The 24,315-nt window shown below is 42.8% G+C and overlaps 2 protein-coding genes across 8 annotated transcripts in view; both read right to left on the reverse strand.

Annotated features, from left to right (window-relative positions):
- The window catches only part of RNF216 (ring finger protein 216), an 82,020-nt gene extending 79,804 nt beyond the window's left edge, over positions 1–2,216 (reverse strand). Inside the window, exons 1-2 of one of the 4 annotated variants that reach the window (XM_061993789.1) lie at positions 2,149–2,191; positions 1,517–1,586 (exon numbers count right to left, since the gene is read on the reverse strand). The gene's annotated coding sequence lies outside the window, so the exon portion shown is untranslated. Of the gene's footprint in view, positions 1–1,516; positions 1,737–1,789; positions 1,853–2,148 lie in introns of those variants that run through there. The other 3 variants (XM_061993788.1, XM_061993787.1, XM_061993790.1) reach the window with 3 other exon arrangements.
- Positions 2,217–5,297: 3,081 nt separating this feature from the next.
- The window catches only part of SMURF1 (SMAD specific E3 ubiquitin protein ligase 1), a 46,999-nt gene continuing 27,981 nt past the window's right edge, over positions 5,298–24,315 (reverse strand). Inside the window, exons 3-18 of one of the 4 annotated variants that reach the window (XM_061992533.1) lie at positions 23,957–24,065; positions 23,216–23,349; positions 23,030–23,095; positions 22,050–22,125; positions 21,451–21,689; positions 20,563–20,647; positions 18,123–18,269; positions 16,963–17,167; positions 16,596–16,699; positions 14,909–15,023; positions 13,760–13,938; positions 12,766–12,903; positions 12,258–12,378; positions 10,610–10,811; positions 9,738–9,813; positions 5,298–9,000 (exon numbers count right to left, since the gene is read on the reverse strand). In XM_061992533.1, the coding sequence (XP_061848517.1) occupies positions 8,901–9,000; positions 9,738–9,813; positions 10,610–10,811; positions 12,258–12,378; positions 12,766–12,903; positions 13,760–13,938; positions 14,909–15,023; positions 16,596–16,699; positions 16,963–17,167; positions 18,123–18,269; positions 20,563–20,647; positions 21,451–21,689; positions 22,050–22,125; positions 23,030–23,095; positions 23,216–23,349; positions 23,957–24,065 (2,096 nt within the window). In that variant the 3' untranslated portion in view covers positions 5,298–8,900. Of the gene's footprint in view, positions 9,001–9,737; positions 9,823–10,609; positions 10,812–12,257; positions 12,379–12,765; positions 12,904–13,759; positions 13,939–14,908; positions 15,024–16,595; positions 16,700–16,962; positions 17,168–18,122; positions 18,270–20,562; positions 20,648–21,450; positions 21,705–22,049; positions 22,126–23,029; positions 23,096–23,215; positions 23,350–23,956; positions 24,066–24,315 lie in introns of all 4 variants that reach the window. The other 3 variants (XM_061992532.1, XM_061992531.1, XM_061992529.1) reach the window with 3 other exon arrangements.

Genomic DNA, 24,315 nt, shown 5'->3' on the forward strand with positions numbered 1-24,315 from the left:
AAGTCCTTTTACCAAAACACAGCACTACCAGTACTGAGCAAGCTGAATATCTCTACAGATCTTCTTCAGGAAGTGGCTCTGAGTCCTTTCCCAAGTCTCAGTATTCCAGGCACAAACTCCTGTCAAGACAATTGTTTAACAGCATCTAGTCACACCATGCAGACACTCAGCACATGAAATCCATTAAGATGTTTACAGTATCAAAAGGCCTGATGTAAGGCAGTGGAATTTTTGTAAGGCATTCATCCTAGAAATGAAAAGCTCCGATTAAAGCTGTAAATTCCACAGTTCTGTAATTAAAAGCTGTCCCTGCAATTCTACCAGTCATAAAGAAAACAGCTCTCAGTTTGTCTTGCACCCTTCTACAGCCCAGTATCTGTACAGGCTGGTACCAGAACCTGCTCAAGATTTGTTTCTGCAGAATGATGGGTCCCAGATATTCCCCCTCGTCTTCCAAACCAGGTCACTGGAGGAGAAAAGCTCTTGGGTCATCCTCTCTGGAAGAGCGAGGAGGTCACTTTATAGCTGAGGATACAAAGTCCAGTCTATCCACCTGCACTAGGACATTTGCATTCTCCCCCATCGTTACCACTGGAAATCTCCAACAACTCCAAAGTACGTCAATCAAGGGAGCTGAAACTGCAGGAGAGAGGAACCAACTACCATAGAGAACCAGGAGAGAGAAATAGTGGATCTGCTCATAGGTCTTAGCACTAAGACTGTCCATGCCTTTCAGCCACCAAGCTATTGCTTTTAGGATCGTTGCCTGAAATACAGCAAGAAGAGTCTGCTGTTCTGTGTGGCAGCCAGTGAGCTGGAAAAGAAACACCAGAGACTCAGTGAAAAGCACAGAGACAACTGAGCTACAGTCTCTCAGCATTATGTCTCGATAACGGACATAAAAGCATCCAGCAGAGACACTAGCTTTTCTTTTCTTCAAGCACCAGAGGTCTCAAACCAGTCACCAAGCTGTAACACTTTGCCTAAGAAGCTGAATCTTGCTGGACAAGCAGCAAGGAAGCTGAAAAGAAACACTGAAAACTAAACCTACTCCCATGAAAGCTACATTTCTGGTAAGCTACATTTTTCTGTAAGACTTGAAGATAACATATTAGGAGATATTCAGGTCACAAAGCAAAGGTGAGATGAAAAGGAAAGCCTTCTGAGACAGACTCACAGGCACATGGGGTTTTGAGCTGCAAAGCCAGTGGATCCACGGGAAGCCAGAGATTCTTTAAGCCGAGCTACAGCTACATCTGGCCCAACCCAAACCCGCACAAGGTAGTGCCGAAATCAGCTGCAGCTCTGCAGCTTCAAAACACTTGGGTGAAACCCCAACCTTCCTCCAACTGTGTGTGGGAACAGGTACAGCTCCAGAGACAGAAACACCCTCTAAAGACCTCTGTGGTACAAACTCCATGTACACTAGCACTTCCAGCATTTGTTCTCTCCCATCAAGCTAAGCTAACACACAAATCGACAGAGAGGGGGGAAGAAGAGGAGGAGTATCTCTTACACAGATCTCTCAACTCTGAGGACAGCTGTGTTTTGGGTTTCTTTTCTGCAGCAGCTTCCACAGCAGATGCCTGAAATGTCAAGATGTCCCAACCGCATGAAGTATTTCCACAACAAGACGAGGGTCAGAACAGAAGAATAAGCTTATATCCGCCTTTCCCCACCAGCTCCGGGGCCGACGCTATTTTTCTTTCCGAGTACCAACACATAGCCCGGGGCACCTGAAATGAGCCGGTGAAGAGAGCTCACGGAGAACAACGCCGGGAAACTGTACCTGGGTGTCCTCCACCCTCTTCACCTTCTTACTGAGAACCGGAATGGGGGATTCCAACAGGACTCCAAGGCCGGGAGAGAAGCGAGGGCCTGGCGCTGACCCCGGGGGAGGCGGGAACCCGGCCCTGAGGGGAAGGCGTGGGGAGGAGGAAAGGGCCCGGCGCTGAGGGGAAGGCGGCGGGAGGCGGGACCCCGTCAGGGACAACGAGCGGGTCCCTCCGCCGCAGGGGCGGACGAGGCCCAGGGGACGACGCGGGGAGCCCCGGCGTGAACTCCGGCGTCCGGAACGAGCCCCTCCCCCTCCGCCCGGCTACCGCCGCTCGCCCCCCCGGCCCGCCCGGGCCCGCAGGCGGCACTCACCGAGCCCGTCCGCCCCGCGCCGGCCCCGCTTCATTTAACCGCCGCTGCCCGGCTCCTTCCGGCCGGCCCGCGCCACGTGACCGCCCCGCCCCGCACCATAGAGAGGCGCGGCGGGGAGCGGCGCGCGCCGGGGGAGAGGCGGGCGGCCCGCGCGGGCCCGTCGCGGACAACCTACCATAGAGCGGGGGCGGGGCTCCGCGGGGCCGCGCCCCCTTCCGGGGCTCCGGCGTGTTTGGGGCGGGGCCTGAGGGGAAGGGGCGGGGCTCGGCGCCGCACGTGTTTCCTCGGCGGGGGCCGCGGGGCGCGGGCGGCGGGACTGGCGGCCCCCGGGGTGCGGTTCCGGCCCGGCCCGCAGCAGCCTCGGCGACAACGCATGGCTGTGAGCTTTTGCTGACGTTAGTTGCTCCGTCGGTACCTGGAGCTGAGCCCAGCCGGGGACGGCGAGGGACGGGCCACATCCCGCTCCCACGAAGCCTCCCAGCGCGCGATCAAACCAGCCCCGCTGAGTCCCGGAGAGAGCTGGGAAATGGGGAGAAATGAAGGAAGAAAAGAGAGTGGTTATTAAAAACAAACCTCCTAGAAAACGATCCATCTGCAGCTGTACACGCTCTGGAAGGAGTGGAGCAGGTGTCTGAGGGCAGCGGGAAGGGCTGGGGGACTGCTGGGGTGTCCCTGGCATCCCCAGTGTGAGAGCAGAGGACAAATCTCGTGTGCCCTGAGGCTGGTGCCCTCCTGGCCTGCTGCCGGGATGGCTTAGCTGGCAGCTCCCACTTTCCTCCAGAACTCGCTGGGGTGGCTCTCTGTGAGGGAGGTTAAAGCAAAGCACGTGTGTCAGTGCCCTGCCACCCTGAAAAGGCCACCAGCCCAACATCCCTGAAAGCACCTGCAATCTCTTCGTCACCTCTTTCCTCAGCTGTACCCTGTCCACTAGGTGGGGTGGTGGGAAACATCTGCATGCTAGTGATCACAACCATGAAGGTGCACATCACCACCATCACCACTTACCCACCATCCCCTTCATGGGCTGCATGTACTTCGTGTGTGTGCAGGACTGGTGCAGAGATCTAGGCTGCAGGATCCGCTTCAGCCTTGACCTCACCATCTTCACCCATACCACCACAAGCACAGAGCACTACCTGTCCATCATCAGGCCTCTGGGCATCCCACACTGGCTGAGGGACCCCCCATTCCCAGTCACCTGCCTGGTGTGGCTGCTGGCCTTCCTCCTTGCCCTCTGCACCGTCATCCTCACCATCCTGCGTGCCAGCCACCACGATGAAGTGACCAAGTGCATGTTCCACCCTGTGTGGTGGATGGGGACCTTCGAGGTGTAAAGCACCAAATATGAAGAGGTTTGCTTGCAAGTTAAACCCCATCCTGCTGGGCCTTTTTAAAGCACATGCTGGTGGGCAGGGGCTGTCTTTCACTGATTGGGCAGAGTTCCAGGACACAGGAGTATCATCATCAGTCAGAAAAGAAACTGCCACTATGAGACCAGTGCTTATGTGCAGTCTGGTGTCTTGTGTCCTGCAGAAAGAGACAAACACTGGAAAAAATAACTTGAGGAATTGACTTGTCAAACTTCCAGAAAAGAGACATTCAGATCCTTGAGCTCTGGAAGATTTCTTAACAGAAATATTAATTTTGTATCATGTTTTGCAAAAGTTCACATAGTGCAGAAGTCCTACAGCCACCCCTCCACAGCATGCCACGTACACTGGGGCGGGCTGCGGGAATCCTATTAGCTGTGTCAGCATACAGAAAGGATACCAGAAATTGGGAAGACTTCCCAAAAAGCATTTTTTCAAGGAAACACAAAGCAGGACCAGTGTTTGTCAGAGCCCTGAAGGGCTGTCAGCATCTCTTGCTCCAAATCATCAAGGAAAAATTGTTCAGTCGCTGCTGCTGGCTGAAATGAGGGGGTGGGTGAAAACAGCTCCCCAGTCACTTCCTCATTAAGTATTAGTTATTCACAACATCACAGAACCACAGAACCTTAAGAGTTGGAAGGGACTTCGAAATATCATCCAATCCAACTCCCCTGCCAGAGCAGGGCCACCTAGAGCAGGTCACACAGGAACTCATCCAGGTGAGTTTGGAATGTCTCCAGAGAAGGAGACCCAACATCCCATCTGGGCAGCCTGTTCCAGTGCTCTCACCCTGACAGTGAAGAAATTCTTCCTTGTGTTTCTTTGGCATCTCTTATGTTCCAGCTTGTACCCGTTGACCCTTGTCCTGTCATTGGACATCACTGAGAACAGCCTGGCTCCATCCTCCTGACACCTGCCCTTTACATATTTGTAAACATTAATGAAGTCACCCCTCAGTCCAAAGAGCCCCCCAGCTCCTTCAGCCTTTCTTCTTTTTTCATACACATCCTTTTCTAAAAAAGCAAAAAACACCAGCCCCACAGATTAAAAAATCTACCTTTCAGCTTTAGAAGGGATGACCACTGCCAGTGTACTACCAAGTGACCACTGCCAGCACCAGTCAGACTCATACAGGTCTTACTGCACCTGGAAGCCACTACTAATTAGAAAAAAAACCCCAAACAAACAGGAAAGCAGAGATTCATCAGCATTAATGAATCTTTCTGCTACTCCTATTAAGGGGGGATTACAGTTTCTTTCCTGAAAACTGAGGTCTGGAAAAAAATAACAGGACAAATAAAAGGGAAAAAGGTTAAGGCTGGTAATGTGTCAGTTAAAGAATGAATGAAATGTTCTGCCTGCAAAGGAGTTTTATCTGTGCAATCCATACAGATCTGTCAAATCCGCTGCATTCCCAGACCTTGCTACCACAGGACGACCCCGGTGCAGAGGCTGTTCTGTCAGCAAACGCTGGTGCTCAGTGGGAGAGCAGTGCCAACACCACGACAGCCTCAGCACACGACCTCTAGATCTGTCACGCTAACTGGATTTATTATTTTCTTTAACCTTACTCTCTATTTCCTAACACTACATCATTTCCACTAACAGCAATGTTTTTTTTTCCTTATTGCTGCCTTTTAACACTCTGCCTTAATCCTGCACCCCCATCTCCAGCTGAGCTAAAGCAGAGCTCTACCATGCTCCTGAATTATCCACGTTACCAATTTTCCTTTGACTTCCATAAATATTATAGTAAGCAAAATGGTGGACACCAAGAGCTTAAAGTTGTGAGTTTATTGCATATGTAACAAAAATGAACATGACCTCCTGGGTCCAGCCTACTATACAATCACTGTTTATTCCAGCTGGTTCCGTAACCACATTAAATAGAACTAGTATTTCTTTAAATACTTTGATTTAGACATAAAATGAAACATTAGTGTACAACTTTCACAAAATAAATCTGCAATAAAAACAGTGGGAGGAATAACAAGGATAGCAGCAATACTTAAACATGACATTACAAAATAATAAATTAAAAAAATACATTATAAAGTGGTTGAGGAACAACAAATTAACAAATTAAAAACCAGATCCATACTGTGTTTCTGGGAACTTGCTGTGCCACGCGGCCCCGAACCTGGGCACTGGCTCCAGAGGGCCCGGTGGCTGGAGCACTAATTTACAAAATGTGTTGGATTTCACAACCACCTCGACTTGAACTGAGTACATACTGCTGAGCCAACGCTGACGGCGCCATCCGCAGCTCCGGGCAGCCTTTTTGAAGCAGGGTCTCCTCTAACATAATGCCCAAGTTAACGCAAACGTTCCTAAAACAGTCTCGTTTCTTCCCGATTTCAAACACGAGTGAAGTGGTGGTTTCCTACATCCCTGAGCATATAGTATAGGCTGATGAGCAGTATCAGGGCAAGCACGGAAGGTCTGTGCCGATGGACCAGCTTTTAGGTTTGCCTTCAGGACAGGAACAAAAGACACACCATACCTTCTATCTCTTTCAGGTCAGATCCAAGAGTATCCATGTACAAGGTGGAAGGCGGAATGACAAAACAAACACCGGACGTGATGTTATTCTTTGGGCAAGTTTGAGAAGTAACAACCAGTTCAAGTGCTGGCAGACCAAGCGGGAATGAACGTATAAATTCAGACAGCTGAGGTTATCTGAGCGGCTCCCGAGACCTCTGAGAGCCAATGGCTCAGGCCGTGCAAACTCCTTGTTTGCATTTCATCCTCCCCTGGCCCTGGATCCGGCCGCGAGAAGGACAAGCCGTCGCTTACAACCCATTCTGCCTCACTTCTTTCTTTTCCTCTGTCCACCCAACCAGCTTTAAGGCCTGCCTCAAATGCATGTACAGAACAACTCAAAAAGATGTCTTCATCGTCACTGTAGTGGCACGAAATTGCAAAGACAACACGATGGGAGAGGTGGTGAAGCTGTTTGAGAGAGAACTGAAATAATTAACAGGACAGTGCCCTATTCTCGTTACTGTCAGCACGGAGGAGGTACCTTGACAAGGGCTTTTAAATACAGCAAAAAACAGACGGACTTTTCAAAACAACAATCCTTGCCTATTCTTATTTTGTGCATTCAATAAAACACTGACCTAGCAAGACATTAGGAACTATCATATGTCAACTGTGTCATTGACAAAAAGCTACTTGACCTATAGATCTCCAAATCAGGGGCCTTCACCTTCACCTCGCTTGGATTTTCACCGAGCCAGTTGTGCTGCATGTAGAGCTTGTGTGACAGGATTTTTGGGAGTGGTGGGCTTCGGTATCTGGGTTGGTTTTTTAAACTCTTTTAGTGAAAAATCCACATGAGACTGCATGCAAAGCTTTTGGGCAATAATCCATTTTGCATTTTTCCTATTCTGACTGGTTTATTGCACATTCAAACGTACTGAAAGGATTAAATACACTCTATGAACAGGTACGACTTCACAGCCATTTTGAAAAGCCAGGGCTGTGGGGATTCTGCTACTCAGCCCAAGACTGGACAGATTTTTGTCTGCTGACACTTGCATTTCCTCTCTTTTCTGCACAAAAACAAATAGTCACATAGTTTCATTTACGTCCCAACAACCAGTACTGCAGAAACTGGTCCCCAAGTGCCAAAAGATTTCTACAGAACCTGGGCCTAAACATGCTTCTCCTGTACAGTCTTGCAGGATGAGCATCTTTAGCCACCCCGTGCAAATCTCACAATATGGTACAATTTTACACCTCCGATGCAATCCTTACTCCCAACGACAAATCACAAGAATGACGGTCAATGGAAAAAAAGAAAGCCACAAACAAAACAGAGAAGGATGCCAGGGTTTTGATAAGTGTCTACTGCCTGTCCTATCACAGTTTAAAGCTATTATCAAATTCAATTAAAAAAAGACAAAATAGAAGTATTCCAGTAGACATCTTCTAAGAACGATCTCTTACCCACAGCTGAATTTCAATACACTACTCCATAAACATAACATCTGTTAAGTGTTTCAGTAATGAATCTCTCAAAAAATCAGGCTTGCCAAAGAAAAAACAATCCTATACAAGCAAGTCTGCTTTCCTTAAGTTTAGACACGTTTGATGGATAACCGTGGCCTTCTGAAGCCGTGTTATTTGTTAAAACGCCGTCTCATCTTGGTGTGCAAACTGGAAAAAATGTTAGTGATTCAGGTATTTGATTTGCTTTTGTTTCCCCTGGGAAGTCATTTTAGCAATGTGTTAGAGAACAAACCTTTTAGTATTAGTTTCAGATATTTGAAAAAATCGCCTTATATGGCTCTCTGGAGAAATTCTCATCCCTACAGAACTGAAGTCATAAATTCTTCCAATAGCTTTCCATAACATTTAAAATGTACTCACTATGTAGTTACCCTTTTACCTCAACCTCCAAATAAACTTTTCCCAAGGCCAAAAACTTCAGAACAGAAGTCTGCTCCGTTAACTCAGCTTTCAGCCATTTCCACGTGAGTCTTCGAAGTCACCCAAACGCATCTCAGGTAAAACAGTGGCACAGAAATCACAGCTTTGGGATTGAAGAGATTTTTATCCTCTGTCCTCCTTACAAGGCTGCTCTGCAAGGTACTTACATCTGAATGAACCATGGAAAGTAATTCTGCAGGAGGAAATAGTTGTTTTCATGTGCAAAACAATTAGATTTCAGCCAGGACAACCAAAAAGAAATCATACAATACCGTTTAAGCTGTCCCAGATTCCTTCACTTTTCTCAAGGCGAGCCACAGCTTCCACTGGGAGCTTCCTGCTAAGGCAGAACTTGGATTTCTTTACCTTTCAGTTCAGTGTTCATATGGAGGTATTTTCTGCTAGAAGTTTACTTTTTAAACAGATGTTTAAAACGTGCAATGCAAATTCTAGTGCCAGTCAGATACTGTGCACCCGCCAGACTCTACGAGAGCTCAAGCTCGATTTAAGACGAACTAACCAGGTGTACACGTACCAGTTGCAAGTCCTCAGCAAGTTAAGCTCATTCTTAATTATGCTTTGATTCTCCTACTAAAAAAACTCCACAGCTCACTGACCCTATCACAATATGTGTTACAAATCTAGCAGAATATCCTGTGTAACCAAAGCCAAATGCTGAACTTGGCTGCATTTCGTTTTATGGGGGATGGAAGAAGAGGGAAGGGGTTATTGTAACAAAGGGGAGAAAACAGAGGAGTTGGAAACCACCAACAAAAGCCCCTACCCCCACCCTCATCCACCAGCAGTGGAAGGAAAACAGCCCCATCTCTAAGTTGTCTAGAGTTCCAATGCTTCAGACAGCTTAGCAGGAAGTTCACAGCAAGCCTCTTCTAGCTTTTTTTTTGGTGGTCCATGAGCTAGCATCTGTTTCCTTTGGTTGCTTTTTCACTCCACAGCAAACCCACATGTCTCTTCCACAGCTGTCAACAGCTTCTCATAAAGCTTCTCGTATGACTCGTAAGGCGGAATGTCAATCCGGTTAAAGCTAGAGGTAAAATAACAACACATTGCAGCCTGTGAATTTAAAATACTTATGGGGGAAAAAAAGTCTGGATCAGCTAAGTATAGATAGATTTGTTTTAAATCACAGAAAGTCTCGGCTATTTCAGTGGCCAAAAGGGACAAGATAAAACCCAATGGTACTTCTGCAGCAGGACTGTGTGGCTCAACAGGGCAGTGTTTGGGAGGAGGCAAGTGGCAGATGTAGACTTGCAAATAAAGCCAGCCATCAGACAGGCCCCCTCCCTGCTCTGCCTGCAGACAATCTGTGCTGCTGCTGAAATGATTTCCTGTCTCTCAGAGAGTGAGACTTCCGTACGAGAGCTCAGTTTTGTGCCCATGCCGTACCAATAGTGCGCTTCTACATTTTACATCTGAAGATTACTCGTTGTAATCCTGCCTGAGGATTCTGTTGCTGCCAGTCATTTCTCGGTGAATACTTCTGCTGAACAGGTAGAAATAAACTTACAAATGTCTCACTATAAAAAATAGTAACTCTGGGATAAACAAAAGCCACAGGCAGAAGACAAATCAAGCTCTGAGAAGCTGATTATTTTTTCTGGCTGCAGAGTACAAGTGTTTCCAAGCTAACAGAGACACTCGGAGTCATCTTTGCACGTCACGTGGTTAATCCATATCCATACCCAGGATAAAGAGAGATGACTCCTTTAAACCAAGACAAAGGGAAAGCAAGCACTGACAGGCAGAGTGTTTTCATCTTACCAAGTGTGGGCTTTTGGAAGGTTGTCTGTGTTTGCATCTATCAAATGGATGGTAAACAGCCTGGGTCCTGCAGCGCCTGTAGAACCTTACAGACAGACATTCTAGTTAATGCACTTCAACAAAACATCACTCATGCACACAATTTTTTCTACTTATAAAAAGGCAAGGGAGAAGATTACAGTTCCAGGCTGAAACTGTAGATCAGATTTGCAGCTGATGAATGGATGGCAGAAGCAACCAGGCTGCTCATTAATTTGCAGACCAGTATTTTGGAAAGCTGCTAAATTTTATATTAACAGAGTTGTGCCTTCAAAAATGAAAAGAAATTACTTAAGTGCAAGAAGGTTTTACTTTTAAAACAGAACTAAGTATGTTAGTTTGAACATCAGTTTACTGCCAGCCAAGAGATGGAAGCTACCAGGGGAATCACAACAGCTTAGGACACTGCCACCTCTCGGATGATGAAAACTGCAATTTTCAAGAAGTTGTTTTGCAGTCCAATGGTTTATTGCCAAATAATTAAGGGAACACAATTTTCATATTAAAAAGTTGTTTGGTCAGCTCTGTAGTCATGTGTGTACTTGCACACAATTATTTCAACATCAGTCCAAGGAGCCAAAGGAGATTGATAAGCTGACATCAAAGTGCTACGCGATGACAGATTTACCAGCTTCTATCACTATCAGCAATGGCTGAAGTGTTCACCATCAGCAGAGCTGCTGACAAATGAAAAACTACTCTTGGGATTTAAAGTTTGTAAGTGCTTGAGTTATCCAGCAATATGCTGATACTCTGAGGGGCTAGTAAATACTAGTTTTTTTATCTCCTTCTCCCACCACACCACACATAAACTTGGCCTCCACATCAGTCACCTTGTAAAGCCTTGAAACCTTGAAGTGGGACACGCGTTGAACCCGTCACAAACTGCAGCAGCCTTGCCCTTCTTTCTTCATCAAATGTTTCCACTGCTTGCCAGAACCACTTCACAATATTGCTATCTGCCATGCAGTGCTTTAGACGTGTGTTTGATTTCCAGTCGTTCAGGTCTATCTTATCCAGGCCTCCTATGATTAACTGTTAAAGGATTAGAAAAACGCTTTAACATTCAGAGTCATTTCAAGTTTGCAGCTATAAAAACATATATCCAACCATTGCACAAAGCCTAGCATTCTTTACGTGCTTGAACCACCTTTTTGGCATGAGGTAACACTCCAGAAGAGTTTAGAGCAGGCAGTAAATCTCTCCAGTTTGAGGCCAAAGAGTACACTTAGCAGAACTAGAATTTTCACAGGAAACTAGCCAGAAGTCCATTCAAGACTTGCTTTGATAAATCTGTGCTACCTGAAAAGTACAGCATATCTTTGTGAGGGTTCAGCAGAGACTTGGCAGAAGGCCTATGTTACACATCGTTGCCCTGATGTAAGTTTGTCCTAGAAGTGCCCCAATGCCAACGATGACACAGTCCTGCTCGGTTTATGGTAACATCCTAGTTGGTTCCTTGTTCCACAACAAACTGCAAAAACTTTGCATCTGTTGTCGTTTGTGAGAGACTCTGACACAGACCAGACACATTACTTCAATCTCTTTTCCAGATGACATCACGTTGCAGAATACTGTAAAAGGAAGTTGCTGCTGGCCATGAATCTAACCACCTCCCCTGGCAACGACAACTAAATGGCATCGAAAAAACCTCATCACTCAAAACAAAACGTGCGTCATATTCGAAATTCTGAGAGCTACCATTTAGCAGTTGCCTTTTTGTGCCACCAAGACAGCACCCAGTTCCACTCATTTACATTATTAAGACAGTTGTGACTGTTGTGACGCAGAGAGCAGTGAAAAATTTAATGGATTTTTAATCTGTCTTTTCAAGCAGCTACCAAATGGAATGCAGGAACCTCATGGGATTAATCAGTACAACCAGCACAAAGCCAGGGCTTCCAATACCACAAATGGTCTGTATTCCACAGGTTGCTTTGTTCAGTTAAAAAGGAAAAACCACAGGAAAAATTGCTATTTCAGGAATGACTTTAAGAGGTAGCATTCTGCATCACAGGATTAAATGAGATGACAAATTCATTTATTTTCTCTATGCGCTGCTTCTATTTTAGTTCCTGTAAACCATGCCCTGTGTGCATATAGAAACAGACAAGTATGAAAACAGTTACTGAAGAAAACAAGTTCTGGGGCAGATAACATGTTAGGTCTTGCCAGCAGTTCCTCAGACTTGCAGTATGCCTGCCCTGCCCAGACCACCTGCTTTGAGCATTAGTCCTTGGTTAGACAACATGGTGCTTTTGTCTTCCCTGACTAAGTAGCCTTTTCAGTAATGTTAACCCAAAGAATGTCTACAATAAATGAAAAATAAATGGTTTGGTTAAACAAATAAACAGCTTTCTGGTATGTCAACTGGAATAAGATTAGTGGGGTTGTTATTCTGTTTGTTTTGTTATAAACTCACTGCTTGATTGTGGCTCAAACAAATTACAAAACAATATTCCATGTGGATAAAACACATACCTCAAGTTCCTTCTGGTCGAAAGGCTTAAGGAGATGCTGAGGAATAAGTTCATTAAAACCCTTCTGCAGAGCCAGGAACTGTGCCTCTATTCCCCTCATAAATCGCCAATTTACATACAACCTGGTGAGGGGAAAAAGAAAATCAGGGATGATGAGCTACACAGGACTGGGCTTCTTATAGCTGAGCTGGAAAACACTCATATTACAGAGGAACTTGTTTTAATATACACATTATGTATTATGGGAGAAGTGCTTATCAGTTCCTTTTTCCATCAACAATTAATTATTGCACCATCAACAAAAAGAAAACCAAAGTACAATTCACAGCTTCATCTTGCCAGGTCTTACAACAGTGCATTGTGGGCAAACACTCATGTTGTTTCTGACTCAGGTATTTCCCCCCAAAATACTTACTTCATTAATTTCACGATTTATAGTAAAAAAAGATCATTTGTTTTCTACCTTCTCTCCACTACATTAGCAGGATATATTTTTGTTCTGTATTTACCTGACATATTCTTTCTTGTTTTCCTCTGTCACTGGAATATTCCTGCCATTTGGTTTGAGTTCATGTTGTAAAATCCTCCCAAAAGCATTGTGTTCCACACAAAATGTATGGTCCAGAACTGGGGTGATATCGTTCTCTCTGGCAATGGAAACACAGACTGTAACCCTGGTCTTTTTGATCTTTTGATAAGTCTCAGCAGTGATGCTGATAGTTCGTTATTTGAGCAGTCAGTTAGTCTTCAGGATAAACCAACTGCCTAGCTACCTGCATTGCACACCACTAGAAGAATACTGACACCATCACCAATTTCTGTATAGCTTAATGCATGTTGAAGAGCCTGTCTGGGGGTCATCCATCTCATTTTAGTACTTCTCAGGATAATCAATAAACCCCTACACACACAAAAAACACACAAACATATGTATACAGCAATAATCTGAGCTGCTGTTATGGATCAGTGTGAAGCACAGAAGAGATCACATGCAGTGAACTTCAACATCAGCAGTAACTACAAATACCAAATTCAAAACAGCATTTGGGAAAAGAAAGTGAGAAAATGTGAAACAGAGCTGAGGAGTCCCAAAGCTACACTGAATGTTGGATTTGGTTCTGAACTGTAAGCACATAGAAGCCAAAATTACTTTATTTCCATCTTAATAAAAATTGTTTTTCTTTTGAATAAGGCTGTACTTCCCCTCAAACTCGGCCCTGAGTGTGGATTTCAGTACTGTGATAGTCTACCATACCCATGCAACATTTAATGACTTAGCATCTACTCTGCTGCAAAGAGGGCCAAGACAGAGTTTGCAATGAGAACTTTTTCCTCAAGTATCTTGAGCTTTTCGACATAGCAACAGTAGTTTAATAACTTTGTACAGATCTCCACCACTGTAAGATTATTGCAAACATTTTCAGTAAAGTGTTATCTCACTATTGCCAACGTACTCTACCCTATCTTCTCTACAGGGAGACAACTGATAAATACGGTACTTACAAGATCCAGACTAAACTTTTGTGTAATTCTGGGTCAACAGATTCCAGATCAGAGAGCTGAATGGGCTTCCCTAGAAGTTGTTTGTAAAAGGGAACCGTGAACCCCCCATTGATATAGTGTCCATGGAACACAGCCAGACCCATTATCCGACCAACAAAATGGAAATAAGACAAATGGTCCTGCAGGGAGAGAGGAGAGAAAATCAGGCGGCAGGAAGACACTGACATCTCGTGGTTATCTCTGAGCCATCAGCTGTATGTTCTGTGCAAGTTATCTGCAACCCTCTCAGCAAGAGGAGATACCATTTTTCCTCATAACATTACCAAGAATAGAAGTATTTAATGATTAAATGCCTCAAACAAGCCTCTGTGCATTAACTGACTAATAAATTGGATGTAAATCCTCTAGACCTCTCAAAGGGCAAAACTCAGAAAAAGAAAACCCCTATGAAACTCCCAGAAACCAGGAAGACATGACAATTCCAAACAAATTGGTTAATTCTTTGTTTATCCACCAAAATCTTTTTGCTCTCAATGAAGCAGGCTGTGTGCTCATTTCCTTCAAGTCTTTTATATTGCTTATAAACTGACTTTTGAAAACAGAGGCAGGAGTCCTAAGGTTGAGATTCTTGCCATCTACCTCCCCCATCTGACTGAGCAAATGTCAGGAAGTATCATGTCAGGAAAAATTCCCCCTTTAGGGTCTGCGTCAATACAAATCCTCCAGAAAGAAAAAAAAGCAAGGGCAGGAGCGTATTGAGAAAGGGCAAGCAAGGCATGCAAGCCCCTGCAGTCAAGGAGTGAACGCTGCTTAGAGCCAGCGCTGTTTACAAACCCTTCTGTGTTCAGACTGAAGATGAGCTTCACCTCTGTGGATTTCCTCAGAATCATCGTGCATTCCAATCAGAACAGAGGAGTCTCAAACAAATCACTTACTAAAAGCTATTTCTATTCAGAAATAAAAAGACCTGCTTTTTATTTCTGAACAAAACCCCTCTGCTTCATACTACATCAAAATAAGACTCACGAACATATTCTTACCTTGCTTTACCCTTCAGTTTACACTCTTGTAGTGGAAGAACAGCTCTAACAAAACAACTGCATGGGATATCTGTTAAAGTAGGTATGTCACCTAGAAGTTAATACTTACAGGATTGATAGAAGAGTCTGGATTGATTTGCAGCATGTAAATATTATCTGTGGAGTACTGGAAGAGTCCGTAATAGGGATTCAACATTTCATGGCACAGTAAATACAACCATTCTCTGTCAAAAAAGAATTAAAAAAGAAAGGTCTTTTAGAAGGGTGCAACTTCCATTTACATTTCAGACACCACAATTACTGTGAAATATCAGTTATGAAATGCTTATTTCAAAATCAGATCACTCTGTACTGGGCTCCACGTGCAAAACGTATGCTTAACCCATAAAGTCTCTTACTCCTCTCACAAGAAAACTTGTTTTAGTTTAGAAGTACTGAAGGGATTAACATCAATTAGAGAAGCTATAGCATGGTGTTAGACAACACCATGAACAACTTCCAAAACCACCTTGACTTTGTACAGAGTTCAGATACTTGTAGACTCTGAGATCTGCTCCCCTGCAACCTGTACAGGGTAAAGAAATGTTAACAAAAAAAGTTGTTGAAAATTGGCTCCATCTGAGGTGTCTAGAAAATCTGGTTTTCTGCAAATGCTTGGCAACTAGACAATCTGCTTTTAGAAGAGGGAGAGACCAGTAACATCAAAAGAGGAGGGGTTATGGAAATTCTCTCACCTCAATAACATACAAGGACCAGAATGGAACTTAATCTATTTCTGCTCTCCCAATTCACCACAGAAGTACTCCTTTATTATTAAATGTGGATACCCATCCCAGATGGAAAACATTCTGAGAGAACTATCAGCTTGAATGAGCCATACAGATCTGAAAGAGTCTGTTGCAGCAGATGGGCAATTATGAAAGCCATCAGGGCAACAGGATGTCAACAGTGGAGGCACTCAAGGTTGCCAGGGTGAGACAGCTCAGAATATTCTTTCCTTTGTCTAGTGATGGGCTACTGAAAGACACCTAAGTGGGTGATGCAGCCAGCCTTTGTGGATTAGAGAAGTTTCTCTGTGAATTTACATGTAAAAGATGAGCATTTTGGCGATGCTACAGTCAGCTCCAGAATTTCAGGTCTGATGTGATCCACAAGGAATTATTATTTTTAAGAGAGGGGCACGTCCTCTCTAAAATTTTAGCCTTTGTTTAGGATTAGTTCATCCCCACTGCTGCTCCCAGATCAGGAGACTCTCCCGAATGTGGCTGAGATATAATAAAAAAGAACCCCTACCATCTTGCAACCCATTTGCTGGAAATCAGACAGCTGTATTTGACAAAACCTTTACTGTGATCTGAATTTTACTTCAGCATCTTATACGCTTCCTCAAAGACCTCACAATTTAACCTCATCACTCTTTCACTTATGAAACTGGAGCCTGTCGCTGAGATCAGCACTTTCTCCAGTAAGATCATCACTAGCCTACCCTAAACAAGCCTTTTACACTCACTGGGTAATGGTGATGAAAGCAGAAACACCTCAGTCTGGTGTTAACTGCAGTAATGTTCCCAACTACAGGGCATATTAAGTCATTTAATATGAGCCTTTGACATCAGGAGGGGTGTGAGACAACTGTTTCCAATCTCCCATGATATGAAGACTGAAGCTACAACTACTACCTATAAACTAGATCACAAATAACTTACATATACCATTAAGAGATAATTTGAAAGGTAATTGTATCAGCCATAGGCCACTTTAAGGGCTATTTTACAGTTAAAATGCCCAAATCTCACCTTGCCACTCCTCCATAATCCAGGCCTTCCTCTCCTCGGAATTTCACCATAAGCCTCTTTTTCAGGTCCTTCGGCCTCATCTTCATTATCTGACGGTAGGATTCCTGTATGTGTATTTTTACAGTTAGGTATTTTATTTCTTTCTTATAATTCAGTCTACTAAGGTGCATTACTGTAATACATAGATTGCTACTCAACTGCAGAAAACATTACTCTATTAAATCTGAAACAAATTCCAATGACAACTGTTTAACACTTGGTGGCATTCGCTGCCTCTCTAGTGAAGCAAACTTGCTGTAATCAAAGATCAGTTTTACTTAAACCCTTAAGTGACAAAAGTTTTCTTAGTAAAAAGTCAAACAAATACCTCAAATATTTCCTCTCTGGATACTTCAATGCGACAGTGACCAGCCTGTGGTTGCTGAAGAGAGAGCTCGTGTCTAAGAGCTTTCAACTTTTGTACCAAGTCTCTTTCATATCTCTGTGCAGGCAACTCCTCACCGTCTTCTAGTGACCCCTCATTTGGAGCTGGCAGAGGCTGCTGGCTGGGCTCTTTTAGCTGGCATTGATGGCTTTGAAAGAAAAGTAAAATACTTATTCTAGAAGCGTAACAATAAGGAATATGTGAAATGATGATGGAAGAACTGATTAAGCTTCTCTAAAGCAACATCGAGTGAAATGTGTATTCAGCTGGGTAACTTCTATAGCATCATTACCCTGCTTTCAGGGACATAAGAAGTAATTACAATAAAGAGTTTCAGAACTTTTCACTTCAGTTTTTATATGGTGATACATTGTGGAAGGCTGTGGAGCACCATCACTGAATGCTGACTGAACAGTAATTAAAAAGTTCACATGGTATCTCTCCCATAGAGACGACTTTCAAGAGTTGTCAACACAAAAGCAGAACAAACAACAGGTTTATAAATAGAAGTATCTAACAACCACAGTGAATTTTATTCCTTCTCCATGCAAAAGAAGGCTGTGCATTCTTGGCACAGTAAAAGCATTTATGGTTATTAAAAGGAAAGATATAAATTGTCCCACATAGTTGCAGCTTCATACATTCAACTATCCTTATCCATCAGTGCTTTATTTGGGCTGTGGAGCAATTGCTGTTTAGATACAGAGACTCCCCAGCTGGCGTCAAGCACAGACAAGCCAGATACAGGAAAAAGTCTGATCTTGGGCACAACAAACACTGTCAGGCCACTTCCAGGGTCAGTTCTGTAACAGTTCAGCTGCCTTTGCATGATGCAGAGTTTGAGCTCATTAAATCCTGCTAAACCCAAACTGGCTGTGCACAGTGACCAGACTCCAGCTGGCTTTATATTGCTGTTGTCTGGAGCTCAAGGGAGTGCGAAGCCAGTTCAGGTCTAGCACAACTAGCACAGAGCTGGAACTGCTAACCCAGACAGGCATGAGCCTGTGCTGAGGAACTGCCTGGCAGATCCTCCACGTAGTTAAAAATCGGACAACATAAAACACTTAAGGATTCAATCTTGACAGGAATTATCAGGTTCTTACTTCATGATGTGATGTAGTCGTGGATCTGTGAATTGTGTGGTTCTGTTGTTATGATCTACAAAATATATTCTTCCTGAAACTGTACTTCTAACTTCCCAGCCTGGAGGCAAAGGTCCTAGTTCATCACAATTCACACTGTTAAGGTCTCTGAGGAGAAAAGGGAACAAAAATGTGAACAAAATGTTAAAGCACTTCTAAAGTTACGATGAAACCAATTTACATTTGGGGAAGAGGGGGGAATGATTTTGTCTCTCAGTGCATCTAGGCTATGTCTTTGGAAGGACAGAATAGCTACTTTAATGTTGTCTTCTTAGAGTCCTCAATCTAAGCAGTGTGACATACATGGATAGAAAGGTAAATCAGCAAAACACCTTCTGTCTTTGAAAGGCTTTGAAACTAACAAAGCCATATCGCTTAAAAGTAATTTCTGTGTGAACTGAACATATAACATCATCTTTTGGGTGATGACAGGGCTTCTGAGGGCTGTAAAAGGAGGAAGAGACTTCTTTTAAATCAAAAACTTCACAGAAAAAGTCCCATTAACACTGATGTGATTCACATGCAGAAAACCATACATTTAACTAAAGGCCTCTGCACCACTGTCTCCAAACACCCAATGAGTTAAGAGGCTAAGGCAGCCAAATACTAAGATCACCAAAAAAGAAAAATAAAATCTCCTCTTTAATAAGACAAGGTTAGAATCCTAACTATTTGGCTGATAAATCACAGAGAGTAAAGCTTTACTAACACATTCACCCCTTTCATCCTAGATAAAGTTCAGGTATCATTCTAAGCGCTACTGAAGGTAGTCACTGACTTTCAGTTAGTGCTTGAATTCAATACGTAGGATGGATTTACACCTAGAAAATGGAAAACACTTCAGGCCCCAGCCACCTCATAGAGGAAAACACTAAGAGCAGCAAGGAAAGGAAGGAGAGAAACCTGAAGATTATTTTTAGAAAACCTATTGTTAAGTGTTCTCTAGACAGCTGGCATGGATTCATCTGTTATGCAGGGTTGAAAACACCAGTTTATATGTTTCCTTACCTAAATCTAGCCATGCAGCACCAGTATAAATGAGTAAACTGAGAGGCTTAGAAAGGTAGAAACGCTTTGTACACCCAAGGCTTCATTAGTGTCACGGTGAGTATAAGCCAGCAGGGGATACACAGACAGACAGACAAGCCTTTGTTAGGCTCCTTAAAGAAGATTATGGTTGTTACCATTTGTTTCAATCAGCTATGCATCTGAAAGTACTGTAGAGATCTGATTACAAGTTTTAACCTACATCTGTGCTGAATGCCAAGGTTAGGTTTTTGTAGTGCAAGTTGGTAGTATGAAAGCCACCTTTAACTAAAATTAGAGTAACCTGTGACTCACAAGACATAGTTGTGTCCATTTACATGGCTGGTCCTGAAAAGTTGTCTCTTTAAGATTTGTTGAGAGAAGCAGAAATACCTTCATTAGGCCAACCAGCATCACTTGAAGAAGAGACAAGTTTTTGGGCACACAAGCCTCCCACGAGTGACATGAAGAATGAGCACTGTCATTTCTTCTTCCAGTTATACCAGCTATCTAACATCAGCTATTTTCTGTCTCTCTCAATTTTGTTTTTCATATCCTTCCATATACTGTGGTTTTATCAACACTCTTGCCCACACTATATCATTTTTATAATATCCTGTATCATATTCATGTATTCTCCCATCAGTGCAGCAGCTGAAGGAGACACAAACGCTGTGTTTAACTCTTGAATCTGGTGTGCAGGTGGTCCAGCCAACAGCCCGGATTCAGAGCTCCTCAAGGAAAGGCGCCAGACCTTAGTCACAAAGACCTGGATTAACTGCAGGTTAAGGCTTAAAGAGGCTTTACTAAATTAATCATGTGGAGGATTCAAAATTTTCTAGCTGCAAATCACTGGCCTAAAGCATGAAAAACACTGACACGACTTAAAGTTTGAAGACAAGTAATTTCTGCCTCACTTATACACGAGTGAGCACAGTTAGAACAAGAGTTGGAGGTCAATACTCAAAAAATAATGGCTTTAAAAAAGTAGCATTTTTTCTTTGATTTGCAATCCACGCTGTTTTCATTCAAAAGATATAAAAGTTATAAGATTCAGAAATCTGTAGCTTCACCAAAAACCATAGTCACAGTGACATGTTAGGAAGAATTTGTGAAATGGAAATTTCTGAGGGACTGGGGATTTTTTTTGCCTTTTGTTTTACACGATTCACAAGTAGATCATTATTTTGTTTGAAAAAAGCAATCCTTAATGTTTGCTGGAAAGGTATCAAAAAAGATTCTAAATTATTCTTCTGCTCATAGTTGTCTCTTTAAATTGAGACAGGCCATTTAATAGACTTCTGCACTTAGAAGATTCAGCTTACTGCCACAGACACACCAAAAACAACCTGACTTCGTAACTACAAATACATACCTTGGTATCCTAGGGTCATGCCATGTGCTAACTCCAGTCTGTGTGTGCAAGAAGTAAACCTGTCCCTGTACCGTTGTTCTTTGTTCTATGAAAAGGGGAGAAAGATTATTCTTAAATACAAATCTGAAAAAAAATCAGAATAAAGCATTTGTTCAAAGCCATTAGCATATTGTCTTTCTGTCAGAGCTAGGAGAAAGTACTTGAGCCATCCCCTCAGTCTCTTGCAGCATAGACTGTTTTGTCCTTAAACACTGTCTATATAAATTCACTTGACTACACATTTCAGTGTTCTTTTTGAATCTCACAAATCCTGCACCAGTATGTTTTAGTTTGCATTTTTATTTTTAGATCTTTGAGACAACCCAAACCCCCAAACTGGATTTCTTTACTCCTAGATTTGGTGTGCTCTTTTCCAAGATTTAAATTCTCCTTAATCTTATCCTCCCTAATCTTCTGTATTACTGGCTTCTTTGTTGCTTTTAATATTTTCCTGAGCTTTTCTCAAATGTGGGCTCAAACCTACACAACATGCCAAGGGGGAAGGAAAAAATAGCATTACTGCTCTAGTTTAAAGAGCTCTTTACATTCGTTCTCCCTAGATACACAGCCAAGATTAGCAGTGAATTTTCTGTAACAGCATCATACCACAACCTCATGTTTAATTTACCATCAGCCCCTGAGTGTATCCTGGCGTAGCCAACTGCTAATTAGCCAATCTCAAACTCCCATCTGTACTGCTTAGCTTCTCTTCCAAAATGCAGACCATTAGATGCACATGGATGCCACATGTTCCAACAGGTAAACCACATTTCTATATTAAAATGGGAGAACTTTTCTCTGAAGTCTTTTGAAAAACACTATCCATTATATAGTCTGGAAGACTCTTACCGTAGCCTTCTGGTAGGTCAGGTGACTGGTGACCGTGTGGTCTGTTCTGAGGTGTCTGTACATGACCTCTGACTTCAGGAGTCCGAAGTCGCTGTGCCTGAAGCCTCTGGTCTTGACTGGGGGACTCTACAAAGCGACAGTTGCCTCCTCCAGCAGCCCCCGTAGTGTCTGTGTACGGTGCTGGTTCTTCCATAAAACAGCTCAGCGGCCTTCCCGGACCGGAATCTTCATAAACCGTTCTGAAAACGGGGAAACTTCAAGAGTTCCCATCACAAGAGAAGTGAATGCAGAAATAACTGTTTCTTTCTCTGTCTCTCTCTCCATTACTTCAAATATTGCAACTTTCAACCCAAGATAAGCCACTTTTCTAACACAAAACTGCTCTTGGAAGCACCAGAAAAACCGGTAACAAAACATATCAAATCCTACCCAGTTTAGCTTATTTTGTTCAAGTAAATAACCAGCTAGAACCTTACTGCCTGATACATATTCCCAGATAATATATTAGTCACGCGGATATTTCACATTTCTAGTGTTAATTACATTCTTTCCACAGAAACCCCATTTTTCTAATTAAGTGCAAAGAAAACAGTCCTTACCCTTCATTCTCCAAAAGCCCTCTACAGTCTACTACAGAACCTCCTGTGCCTATTCTGTCCCGTGTCTGTAAACTGACTGAAATAAAAAACCACAAACACAAGTTAATACTAAAAGAAAAACTGTTCCCTTAAAAGCAACATGAAGTCAAACAGCCTACATTTACAGGGTAAAATATTAATTTCATCCTACATATATCCTAATATATATACATATCCTCTACATGGGAGCACATCACTTACCAAAACTCCTTCTATAACACTAAAGCATTACTGATTTTTTTTTTAAAGGAAGAAACCAGAGGCATCAGCCCCTGAAAACTTAAGTTGAATCTATTTCTCCAAAAATATCAGACTAGTCTGGTTCTACAACAGTGTTTTGTGAGGACTCAGAAAGAGCAAGTGGAAAGGGATTGCTCACCACTAGATGTCATCATTACGGTGAGAATTTGGGGTTTCCCAAAGAATCTTTATGTATAGATGAAAAGCTTGGGTTGGGGCAGCAAAATGTGGCCAGATGGGGTAAATCAGCCATAAAACTAGCACTGCTTTGTTGAAACGCCTGGTTGAAATTTGGAAATGGGTTACAGGAGACAAAGGAATTAACATAGCCGTTTGCAAAACTTCTTTTATCTCCTCTAGATCCTGTTTTCTGCATAATATTCTCTTTGCTTGTCACCTTGGTCCAAACACAATCAGTTTCACAGGAACATTTACCTTTCCAGAGCTGCATTAGCAATCTTGCCAGATGCAGTCCCTCTTTTTAATATTATTTCCCATTATCATCTGAGAGAAAACAAACTCCTACATAGAAGCACAATGAATATGCTCAGTTTATGTAATTTAATTCCATTACAGTCAGAAGAAATGACACAGAAACGGCACAGAAGCAATAATGACTACAGGTTTCTTTTTTAACACAACCTCTGTCCATATAGTGTATTTGCCCAAGAAGATGAAAGTTTAATCAAGAGTATTCTTACCCACTATTTGGCCTCGTACAGCATCGGTATCTGTGGGATTTAGTTTGCATAGATCCAAACGCTGGTCTGCAAATGAGAACAGGAAAGATCAACAAAGCACTGGGGTGGGGTGGGAATAACACTATTCACTACTCAGACACAAGGCACCAAAGGTTCTTGATTGCACCAGATACAAATTGCTCTTACATCCAGTATCTTTTAGCCTGCTGATGACATTGGAGAGGAGTCGGACACACCCCAGGAAGCCAGCTCCCTGTTTCTTGTGGATTTTTTTATGGTTCCATACACTGATGGTTATGGAATCTGTCTTCCCAACATATCTAGAAAAATAAATATCAGAAAAGGCATTTTAGAAAAAAATAATCTGTCTTCACGCCGCAGAATTTATGTTTTATTTGGTACAACTTCTGATACGTTTTAGTGCATTGGTCATGCTGCTTTATTGTAAATACAGAAGTGCTTAATCCTGAAATGGTGTTATTAATGAATTACTGCACTATGATTTCACACAGCATGTTAAATTGATATTGCTGCAGCATGAATTTAACCACAGCCTCATTAAAAGCTACACAACAAGCCGATTAATGTACAAACTTTAAAATTTATGTTTCTAATAATTTGAAGAAAATAAATCACTACAAGAAGAACAACCTTTTGTAAAAGCTGGGCTGCACTGCTCCAGTAAAACTCACACTAAGCAGTTGTGCTATGTACATGACACACAAGTATTTCCAAATTCTAACCCCTAAGAGCAAACTACCACTCCTTTATGAACAGGTAATTTCTTGTTGCAAAAAAATCATTCCTCCTCAGCAAGTGTGACTCTTTTTGTTAACACGAAATGAAGCCACAGTGCCAACTCTTGCATTTCTTTTACTAGATAAATCCCTGGAATTTTTTTTACTGATGACCTTTAAAACAACTCACAGATCATAATGCTGGTTCCATTTGGGGTCCAATGTGTTCTTCACAGTGTCAGTTGAATGGCACTGACCTGACCCATCAACAACTATTTTTGCAAATGGGTCAGGAAGTCCTATGGAAGAGAAACGGTGTTATTATAGTATATTTTGAGGTTTGTTTCTTCTCAGACAATGCTGTCATGAGCTTCTGCTTCCCATCTCCCTTAAGAAAGGAAAGTTGTCATTATCTTAAAACTATTTTAGTAAATCCAAAAGAGGGAATTGAAGTCTTAATTACATAATGTATTTCTGTCATACAGATTAATATTTGCCATATATCGTGGAAGTTTTCAGAATACAAAAGGCTAAATGTGCTTAACTGAA

Source organism: Colius striatus, chromosome 3 (assembly GCF_028858725.1).
Source record: "Colius striatus isolate bColStr4 chromosome 3, bColStr4.1.hap1, whole genome shotgun sequence".
Classification (NCBI taxonomy): Eukaryota; Metazoa; Chordata; class Aves; order Coliiformes; family Coliidae; genus Colius; species Colius striatus.